We start from the raw sequence: 11,097 nt of genomic DNA, 5'->3' as shown, positions 1-11,097 counted from the left end.
TTGGACGGAAGAGCAAACCTCACGGTCAAAGGAAAATTCAAAGGTAATATCGATTTTAATTGATATTTTTCCTAATAACTTGATGAGCCGTGTAGGTGACTATGAGAACGCTCACGATTTGTGGAGGAAGATAAAGAAGGTCCCATGGGAAGAACCCATGCCTACACACGAAGAAGAAAATCCGAAGAAAAAGATGAAGTGGTCCAAGAGGAGAAGAAGGACCAATCGGATGTGGAGACCAATTCAACATCAAAAGAAGAAGAACCAAGGAGATAGGTTTAATTGCTCAAGTTGAGGAGGAGCAAATGGAAGTTGAGCCATACTCAACATCCAAGGAGGAAAATGAAGATGAGGCATTATCTACATCCTCAAGAATTGAAGAAAATTCCAAGGCAAGTGAAGAAGAAGAAGAGGTCTTGGAAATGGTCAATCTAGCAAGCACCTCCACCGAAGTGAAGTCAAAGGACCACATAATTTGCTTCGGGTGCAATGAAAAGGGACACTACAAAAGTAGATGTCCTATGGGTAAGAAGAAGGTATCTCCTAAACTCAATTCAATTTATTTTGAATCTAATTTGAGTTGTAGGAAGAAAAATGAGAAAAAGCATATAGTGTGCTTCACGTGTGGTGAACGGGGTCATTACCACACCAAATGCCCCAAGAAGAGGGAAATCAAGAAGCTTGCACAATTGAAGAAATGGGAGAAAGAGAAGAAGAAGAAAAGCTCAAGTCAAGGGGGAGCTTCAAGGGTAAGGGAGGTATACCCTAACTTGAAGGTTAATTCAAATTCAAATTCTTATACTCCCATGCATGCTAGAAATAAGTGTTATTATTTGCCCATGCATAACTTCGGTTTTAGATATCATGATAGAAGTAGAGTTAAGGTAGACCATAACCCTAGGAGACCAATGCATGATAAATCTAGAAATGAAAGACCTAAGGAGACCCAAGGCATTAATCCCAAGAAGGGGAGACACATGCCTAGAAAGGGTAGGTCTAGGAATGTCCATGGTGGACATGTTGATTCTAGGGTTAGGAACCTAGAAAGGGAAAATCAAGCTTTGAAGGCAAAGCTTGATAAGTTGGAGAAAACCCTAGAAATATTCAATGTTGGATCTAAGGGTTTAGGTATGGTGTTGGGTAGCCAAAGACCCAACAATGATAGATCGGGTTTGGGATACCAATCTAGTGTCTCCAAGGCTAAGAGAAAGTCTTATGCTAGGGTTGCATATGACTATAGCAAGGAGAAGTTAATAAATGGCAAGGGAAAGTCATTTAAAGGTAAGGAAAAATTAACCAAGGACAAAGTGTCCAAGGTTAAGAAAGTTAGGTTTGTAGGCCAAGTGTCACCGGAGGTACACCGATGTGGCCTAGCCATTATGGATGAGTCACCTAGGGAGGTGGCTAAGGTTAAGAGCTCTAGGGGGAGCTCAAAGAGTCAAGTTGGGACCCATGGCCAATGGATTTCAAGTGGGTTTTACTTGGGAGTCTAGGTTGGGTCATGGAATGTGCTAAGTGGTTTGGAGACGGACTTGAGTCTCAAACCTAGGGAATTGGCACACATGGGTTATGTTTCATGCTTAGAAATATGACATTGGGGTCATATAGCATGATAATTGGTTTTGGATGTATAGATGTCATATAAACCAATGCTAGGGATGCATTATGGGTTAGTATGGGCAAATACATCAATAGGAAGCCAAAACTAGGACTTTAGGTCAAGGTTCAATTGAACTTTTTAGCTAGTTTTATGTTTTATGTCAATCTTGGGATTGGTGATAGATATATTTTTATATATATTTTTCCTAAGTAGACATTGATATAATAGAACTCTCCACAAAATTTGAGATTTTTTGGAAGTCTGTGGAATTTCTGGCGCATTTCTGAAGTTGGCCAGAAAAGGTTGATTTTTTCAAGAATAGTGTACCAGTCGACTGGTAACACTGTTCACGAGCACAGAATGTCTCTGTAAGCTCGTTTTCATGGGGGCAGTCGACTGGTACTTCTTGCAGTCGACTGATACCAGTCTGAAAGTGTTTTCAACACTGGATTTTGACCGGGTCAGCTCGTATAGATGTATGAAATTCATGGGGGATTAATACATGAGTTTAGGGTCAATTTGGATGACAAGTTGTCAACAATTAGGATATTGTTGGAGAACTTTTTGGATGTTAGGCAAAGGGGGAGAAGTAAGGTTTAGTTGGGAAAACCTGAAAGTACCTTTGCGTAGGGGGAGCCTTGGGATAGGTCTTAAAAAGCCCATTGTAAAGATCCTAGATCAATGGGGAGCATAGGTGTAGGGGGAGCCTTAGGATAGGTTCTAATGCATGATGCATTGTTACGGCGGTTGCCAAATGTGTAGCCTTGGCAATGTAAGTCCATTCGGCGGTGTAAGTCCAAGTGTGTTGCCTTGGCAATGTAAGTCCATTTGTTTTAGCATGTTTATTTGCTATATGTTTTCCCTAACTTAAACGTATTGCCAAACACCAAAAAGGGGGAGATTGTTGGAGCAATCCTAATGGTCCGCCAGACCATGTGTTTTGGTGTTTGGGCAAAGGGTTTAAATTAGATCCACTCTTGTATTTGATATGTGTACTTGAGTTGTGCAGGACTGTAGGATACACATGTGACTTAGGTTGATGGCTTCGGGTCCGATGAAGGATGGAGCATCCGAGGGACCGTGGACAAGGCAGCGAGGACAAGGGCCGAGGGAAGCGACTTCGAGGCATACGCGAAGGATGGCATTGGGGACGAGCCACGGGCTTGAATGCATCCGAGGGACGAGAGCCAAAGGAAGTAGGCTTGAAGGCAAGAGGTCAAAGCTGCAAATGAAGCGTCAAATGAGTCATAAGGGTGAGGGTATGAGTGCATGAGAGATTGTACTCGGAGTAAAATCTTAGTTTTAGGGTTTTACTGTAGCAATACTGTAGCGCTACTGTAGCAGTCGACTGCATGTTTTAGCAGTCGACTGGTGCAGTCGACTGGCAGCGAACAGAATGTCTCTGTTCGCTCGGTTAGTGTGGAATCGAGCCGTTGGGATGTAACGGTCGAATTTCCACAGAGGGCAGTCGACTGCATGTTTTGGCAGTCGACTGGTAGGCGGGGTTTTCAACCCGCGGCCTATATAACCAAGGCTTGGAAACTTGGTTACCCCTGACGAAATTAGACTTGGTTAAGGTCTAATTAGTAGTCTACAAGTGCTCAAGAGTTTCCCTTGTGTCCAAGAGGTCTTGGTGAGTTTGTGGTGAGGTTTCTCCACCCACAAGGAGGTTTGAGCTAGCCGGAGGTCTTCCGGGGAGTAATCCACCGATGAATAGGGATCGTCCACCTTACGGACACGCCGTGGAGTAGGAGCTTTATCTCCGAACCACGTAAATGATCGTGTAGCTTGGTTTGCATTTCTTGTCTTGTATTTTGTTTAGCTTGTTTATTTTTGTATTATTCTGCTGCGCAAGCTAACAACGTAGGAAGCGAAAGATTTGGGGGCGCCGTCTATCCAACCTCCCTTCAAGCCGATCACCGATCACCCAACAGTAAGTAGTGCTAATATTGTGTTATTTTATTGTACTAGTATTTGGTCTCCTTGATTTTCTAGTGCAACGTTACTATAACCGGTGTCTTTACTTTTAGTAAATTGTTGAGAGAAATTAATAACTTCTTTGTAATAAGTGCTTTTAAATTGTATTTTGTTTATAAATTGTAAGGTCCTGGAGGATCTTAAGGCTCTGATACCACTATTAAATTTTATGTTTCTTCTTAGAAGTTACGTTGGAAAAATACAGTAAATAGTAATAGTAAACAGTAAAGTAAATAGTAGAAAGTGTAGTAGTAGTGTATTGCAGTAGTAAAGTAAATAACAATAGTAATGTAATGATGTTGTATATGTTGTCTGATTTCTCCTACATGACTGTGAGTGATGTATTTATGTGGCGTTACTAACTCAATTTATTTATATTATTAAATTTCTTTTATTCTCTCTCTCCTTCCACCCTCTTTTTAAAACCCCGCCCTCAACTTTTAATCTCTTGACTTTCCCAAATCTAAATTTTCCGCGTTCTCGCTCCTTCTTTTGTCATTGTCTTCTACTCCATCTTGTTCCTGCCGGCAAGCAAAGTAATGTCGCTGCAAGCTAAACAGTAGCATGTTTATTCTCAAGTTGACTATAAGCTCTCCAACACTGGAAACATAGCCAACACTACTTTTCTTAGCACCCCTCTCCATTCTCGACCATAAACCTTTCCACTCCATTGTCTATTTTTCAGCTATGTACAATATTTTTTTATTAAGATTTACCCTACAACACACAAGCCCTAGTTGCTACATCGTGCAGCAGCTACTTGGACAATCCAAACAATATTTATTTTTATCATTTTTTTGGTTATATAATTTGCAGGGAACTTGTCAAACATCATTTCCCACATTTCATAATCAATGGTAAGTCATTTCATTTTAAGTTGTGATTACCTCTAATCCTAATATATTATTAGCATTTAAGTTGTAATTTTCTGATCCTAATATATTATTAGGATTTAGTTGTTACAACATTTAGCAACTACTTCGACATTTAGTTGCTACACGTTCACTACAACAAATATGTTAAAAGACAACACTATAAAGACAATGGTTTTCGAAGGAACTGTTGTTAATTTGATAAAAGACAATGGTTTTGTCAAAAACCGTTGTCTTTGAGCTTTAAAAAAAACAAAAGACAACAGTTTTGTAAAAACCGTTGTCGTTGAGCGAATTGTTTTCTAATCAACAACGCATTTTACAACGGTTTTTTAAAACCGTTGTTGTTTAGCGCATTTTTTAGAGGATACCAGACACGGTGAAATTTCTTGGCGCGTGTTTTCCCTCCCCTTAGTCTTCGGGAACCCTAGCCTACGGTGTCTTTCTCCTCTCCTCATCACGCGATCTCTTCACGTTCCCTCTCCTCACAAAATCTCCTCTTCCCGATCTCCTCACACAATCTCCTCCACTCACACGTTTTTGCCTTCCACCCCTTTGCACGAACCCCTCTCCTCAAAACTCCTCTCTGCCTAAACCTCTCTCGCTGAACATCTCCGACGAACCCCTCTCCTGGAACTTCTTCTTCGAACTCCTCTCAGACTAACCCTCTCGTGGCTCATCCTTTGCTCTTGTCGACTCGTCTCTCACTCTCTTGGCGGTTTCCTCGGCGATCAAGCGAGAGGCGGCATGGGATTCTTTAGGAGCCTCACTCGACTACCCGACCCAACTGGGTTCGGCTTCAGTTCCACATCCAAGCAGGTCACTGAGGGCATCGACGCTTCCAAGCAGACCGTCATCGTCACCGGTTTGTCCATCCCTAGGATCTGGAGAATCACTCTTTGAAAATCTGTTTTTGCTTAAGCGAGCTTGGCTTTTTTCGAACTCTAGCTTGATTCGTGTTTTGATGCACAGATCTGATTTGTTTCCGACTTGATTTTGGTGCCTAATTCATTCAAACTCCCACTCTTTCCTCGCTGCTCGTTTGGTGATGGCTCCTTTTTATATTGAAAAAACTTTTAAAATGTTAATTCTTATTTTAATTTACTAATGTTGTTTGCTGATCGCTATACTAATATTATGTCAAGGAATGAGAATCTCTCTTCTAGATTTTGCTAATTACCTACACCAAAATTCTGCATTCTTGCATTCATTTCAAATTGCTCGAAGACGGCAAAGAGATCCATCTCCAGATCATCAGTCACAGGTATTTCGCTGGAAACTATTCTCTTCTCGAAAAGATTGTTCAGATGTACATATCATGCGGCGAGATTGAGTCTGCCCGTCTCGCGTTTGACGAGTTACTGCAACCAAGTGTCTTCCTGTGGAACGCCATGATCAGGGCTTATGCTTGGAATGGGCCCTTTGGTCATGCCGTTGAGCTATACCAGAGAATGCTCGATATAGGAATCGAGCCAAACAAGTTCACATTTCCGTTTGTCTTGAAGGCTTGTTCAGCTCTGGAGGCGCTTGCGGATGGAATTCTGATACACGAGCATGCCAAGAAGGTAGGGCTGGAACTGGATGTGTTTGTGTCTACTGCTTTGCTCGACATGTATTTGAAATGTGGCTGCTTAGAGGATGCACACGAGGTGTTATGCAAAATGCCCCAAAAAGATGTTGCATGGAACGCTTAGGTCTCTGGTTATGCACTGAATGGGAGGTACCAAGAAGGAGTTCATTGTCTTCTTCAAATGCAACGGATAGGAAACATACCGAACCCTTCCACAATAGTGGCCCTCCTACCTATCGTCGGCCAAGCGAAGGCCCTGATACAAGGAAAAAGTATCCATGCAGTCTGTATCAGAAGACGCATCGATAAAGGCGATGTTCTGGTTAATACTGCATTACTGGACATGTATGGAAAATTCGAGTGCTTGGTTCGTGCTCGTAGAATATCTGACAGCATGAGCTTCAGGAACGAGGTGACATGGAGTGCGATGATCGGATGCTACACTCTGTGTGGCAGGATGGCGGAGGCATTGCAAATTTTCAGGTACTTGGTACTTGCATCATATGTGATACAAGTTTCTTTCAGCTAAAAAAAGGAAAATTACACATATATATATTTTTTAAAAACTAAGGTAAATAGTTTCTGAACCATTGGATCTAAGCATATAAGAATTTTCATGCAAACCCCAAGCAGAAGTAGTGGGATTGGAGCTGAAACTGCAAGGGTTATGGCCCTCAGAGGAGCACATGTCATCATTGGAGCAAGGAACATGGAAGCTGCCAATGTGGTAAAGGAGAATATCCAACAGAGTATTCCATCTGCCAAAGTTGATGTCTCAGAGCTTGAACTTAGCTCACAAAAGTCTGCCCGAGCCTTCGCAGACAGATTCATTGAAAGGAATCTACCCCTCAACGTCTTGATGTATTCACATGCTTCTCATGTTCAAATGTTGCATGCTTGCCATTTCCTTCTTCTTTTTCCCCAATTTTTACATCTCTAATTTGTCATCAGAAACAATGCTGGCGTGATGAACTGTCCTTATAAACTCTCAGAAGATGGTATAGAGATGCAATTTGCTACAAATCATCTGGGTATATCTCTTACTTAATAAATCAATTTCATTCCCTAATACTCTGCAATAGTTTTATTGGATTTTTTTTGACCAAATTATCTTTAATTCTCTAAATTCCTTTTGTTCATTTTAAATTCCTTTTGACTCCAGGTCACTTTTTGTTGATAAATCTTCTACTTGAGAAAATGAAAAATACAGCAAAGGAGTCAGGAATCGAAGGGCGTATTGTGAATCTATCATCTGTAGCTCACATTGGGATTTGAAAATGGTAATAGAAAAGATTGTAAGCAAGTTCATTATGCGTCTTCCCTACTAAATCTATTATGCCTTTATGGTTTTTATTATGCCTCTGTCCTTTATTGTCGCAACAATAATTTATTATTACATTTATGTACACTACATCATTGTAGAAAAAAATCAATTGTTGTACAACAAAATTTGAATCTTCAAACATGAATCTGCATCCTCAAAGGAAAAGAAGTGTTGTCCAAAGAAATAACCCAATTATTTCATCAAGTGTGCCAAGGTCATTGCATCTACTGTACTGTTATTGTAATCATGCTCTAAATGATGAAACAAATATATCAATGATTTGTGAGCATGGTTTCTTTGACGATGATTATGAAATCCTTGTGCACCTTGAAGATATCATTCCTTTTTATCATTTGGATCTCATAACTGTAAATTGTATAGTAATTTACATGTGGTAAGTCTTCTTATTCTATTTGTTTACCATATAAATTGTATAAACTTTATTAATTTAGCATTGTAACATTCTTCATTTTGAAATGGTAGGCATCTTTATAAAAAGCTAAAAACATATAACAATGTCCACAAAATTAGATTTGTGAATCTACAGATTATCCCATATATGCCATATGTGACTCGACTGGACAAAAATAGCAAAATCGAGCACTTGAATAAAAGAGCTAGTGTTTTGGTAGATAAGCTGACTCAAGCATAAAGAAATCAACTAATTTTAGTGCCACATAATGTTGGGTAAGCAAGACTTATAATATCAGTTTTAATTTATTGTTTCGAGAAATATGCATGCAATAATTATGTGATTTGTGCATAGTTATCATTGGATTCTCACTATCATTGATCCATATAAGGAGACAGTTTATTTGTTGGATTCGCTTAGTCATCGCATTCGTGACGAGGACTGGAAATACGTAGTGGAAATGTGAGTACATATTTTAATTTTATTAAGCATTTTTTTAATCAGTAAAACTCTCATATGTCCATTCTTATTGATGTATAAAGGAGCATAAGATTGTTTAATTCAAACAAGGAAAAAAAAGGGAAAAAGCATGTTACATGGAAAGTAATAAAGGTATGCATGTCTACTTATGATTAAATTATAAACAATTAAACATGTATATTAGACATTTACAATTTGTTTTTAACATAGGGTCCTTGCCAACCAGATTCGAAACAGTGTGCTTTTTATGTGATGAGATATATGAGAGATATTATTGAAGAAGTGGAAACTATCGAGAGAGATTCACTTCGATCAATAGTAATATTTGACATTCAATTCTCAATCTTCTTAAATATTTGTGTGTTTATCATTTTGCACTTATCATCTTTTGATTATTTTTTACTAATCTAATCTTTGTATTTGATCACAGTTCATCAAAATGTAGTACTCTATAAAAAAAATTGATGAAGTGCGTTCCGAGTGGGCAGAATGCATACAAGACTATATTTATGACTAGCTATGTAAAATCATACAATGACTTGATCTATTCGGAAAGTATTTGCATATAATGCAAATTACACAATCTGATCCTAACAGATATGCCCCTGGAAACATCATAATTATTAAAACTTTAGTGTGTAGGACATCTAGATAGAACATCTCTATTTTATTATTATTCTTATTCTGGAATGCATGAAGTGATTTCCAACATCTTAAGATTTTGAGATGTTCAAACATATATATCATTTGCTAGTAAACACATTTCTGTAGGACTAACACACTTGTCAAATTATCAGTTAATTTAGTTTGTAGTGATTGTAAGTTTAGGTGGTAGTGATTATCAGTTTAGAAAATCATATTCTGGATTGCATAAATTGATTAACAGTTTAGATGGTTTAATGGATTAGTTTGTTCTTGCTTTTTTATAGAAATAATGTTGAAACTAGTTTCGTATACTGCTTTGTGGTTTTTATGCAAACTGCACATCTTCAAGTTTTGAGATCTTACTAGAGTGTTGCTGCTGTAATGTTGAGACATGTACATGACTTCCTCTATGATTCCCTCTTTCTGTTGCTGCTATTAGCTATTCAATCTAGTTGCTTTCACATAATACATGGTTTAAGATATAATGTTAAGTTTATATATTCATCAACTTTTTTCATGCTCACTTACTTGACTACTCATGAAAATGTGAAGCGACAACATTTCTTGTGCTTATTTGGCCATTCTTTTACTTCAACATTTTAGAAGGTCCAGATTTATGTATGCACTTCACAATTTGGTTTCTACTGTACAAAAGATGCAAAGCTGCAAGAAGTTTATAATTATTTGTACATGTTGATAAGTTTTCTACTTTTGGGGCTTGTTTGTTTCATTTATCATTTAGTTTGTAGTGGTTTATTAGATTTATCCGTTTCAATTATCAGTTTGCAATGATTATCAATTTATACATGCATGTTTCTACTTTTTTCTATGGCTTTAACTATATTTTATTTTCAGAAAAGGGAGAAAGCTAGGTTTGCAAGCTAAGTCTATGAAATTCTGTATGCATAAAAAGGACTAGTACGTGAAGATTGTTGCACATCCTGATCACTTGATCTATTCAGAAAAGGACAAGTTAATTTGCATGGTTGTTGTCTGATAAACTTAATTTTGTGGTCTCATCTTTTGTGATGGTCATGAACTTGTGGTAATGTTGGGATAGCTTGTAGTTGTCACGCCCCCAGAAGAGTCCCTGTCCGAGAAAATTTCGGCAGCATCTCCCCTGTACGGCGGACAATCAAAATTTTCTACAAGCACTAAATACTCAGCCACATGCGGCTGGAATAATAACAGTAATAAAAATCAATCACCACGCAGTTTATATATATATATTCAGCCTCTGGCTGACACAACCACGCAGTAATAATACTCTGACTCGAAATCCACCCTACTCAACTACACTCGTAAAGCCCAAATCCGATTTTTCTTACCTCTTCTGCCGTTCAGGCAGGCATGTAGTAGAGTAAATCTAAATCATACAAAAAGTTCATCCAACGGAAAGATTCCATACAATATCCATATGTAAGTCCAAAACAAAACTAACATAAAGTCTGATAGCGAAAAGCTAAAATGAAACAACTCAAAAAAAAACCAGCAGCGGAGTAGCACTACGTGCAGTGGGGACTAGCGACTGGAACTCCCTCCTGACAGCATCAACCTGAAAATAACAACAATGGAGGCGGGGTGAGTCCAACACTCAGCAGGTATAGTTGATATGCAAAGTAAAGAAACAACACCTAGCACTAATCATGCGTACAGTCTCCTGATAAGAAAGATAAGAATGCATCTGAAATAAACAGGAGAATACTGTACTAACCAGGTCCTGAGTATAAGGTCAAACAGTCCGAGGGATAAGGAATCCTGTATGCATGTCAAACATAGGTATCCAAACAATATGCAGCATATAAATGCAGCAAACACAAACACAAGCAATAAATGCATCATGCATATGATGCCAATGATGCGTCCTGGTCACCCCTGACGCCAGTCGATCATCTCATACAAAAGTGAGGCCGAGTGGGTAGGGCTGTGACAACCGTGCACTCTGTCATCACTACTCCTGATGAGTGACCGAGTGGACGGGATGCTGTCGGAGTACACCTATCCTCCTACCCCAAATCATAGATGGGGGAGCGCAATGCTCTCAACTCCCGGTACTCAAAGACGGGGAGGAATCCCTGCCGGATAACACGTTGTGTCACACTACCCATGAGCGGACCAACGGTGCCTAACAGAGTCCCTGCTGCAACACACTCATCCTGAATCGACCACTAACCCATGAGTGGTGGTGTGTGCAGATCCATGTAACTGGCGATGTGC

The 11,097-nt window shown here is 39.1% G+C and overlaps 2 protein-coding genes and 1 long non-coding RNA gene across 3 annotated transcripts; all 3 read left to right on the top strand.

The window, feature by feature from the left end:
• The first annotated feature begins 4,858 nt into the window (after positions 1-4,858).
• On the top strand, positions 4,859-7,299 carry LOC121995947 (short-chain dehydrogenase TIC 32 B, chloroplastic-like). Its single transcript, XM_042549734.1, has 5 exons — positions 4,859-5,314; positions 5,422-6,502; positions 6,653-6,880; positions 6,971-7,050; positions 7,182-7,299. Exons 2-5 carry the CDS (start codon positions 6,201-6,203, stop codon positions 7,292-7,294), a joined length of 723 nt encoding a protein of 240 aa, XP_042405668.1. The 5' UTR covers positions 4,859-5,314; positions 5,422-6,200; the 3' UTR covers positions 7,295-7,299.
• LOC121994649 (pentatricopeptide repeat-containing protein At3g16610-like) lies at positions 5,597-6,143 on the top strand. The gene is made up of 2 exons (XM_042548609.1): positions 5,597-5,713; positions 5,757-6,143. The coding sequence occupies exons 1-2, from the start codon at positions 5,597-5,599 to the stop codon at positions 6,141-6,143; spliced, it is 504 nt and encodes a 167-aa protein (XP_042404543.1).
• A 748-nt stretch (positions 7,300-8,047) lies between the features above and the next one.
• On the top strand, positions 8,048-8,643 carry LOC121995948. The gene is made up of 3 exons (XR_006115943.1): positions 8,048-8,217; positions 8,298-8,367; positions 8,446-8,643. It is a non-coding gene; the product is annotated as an uncharacterized LOC121995948 (long non-coding RNA).
• The last annotated feature ends 2,454 nt before the right edge of the window (positions 8,644-11,097 follow it).

This window comes from Zingiber officinale, chromosome 6A (genome assembly GCF_018446385.1).
Source record: "Zingiber officinale cultivar Zhangliang chromosome 6A, Zo_v1.1, whole genome shotgun sequence".
In the NCBI taxonomy this organism is placed as follows: Eukaryota; Viridiplantae; Streptophyta; class Magnoliopsida; order Zingiberales; family Zingiberaceae; genus Zingiber; species Zingiber officinale.
Note: the sequence above shows the minus strand (reverse complement) of the source record. Positions and strands in the feature narration are given on the sequence as shown.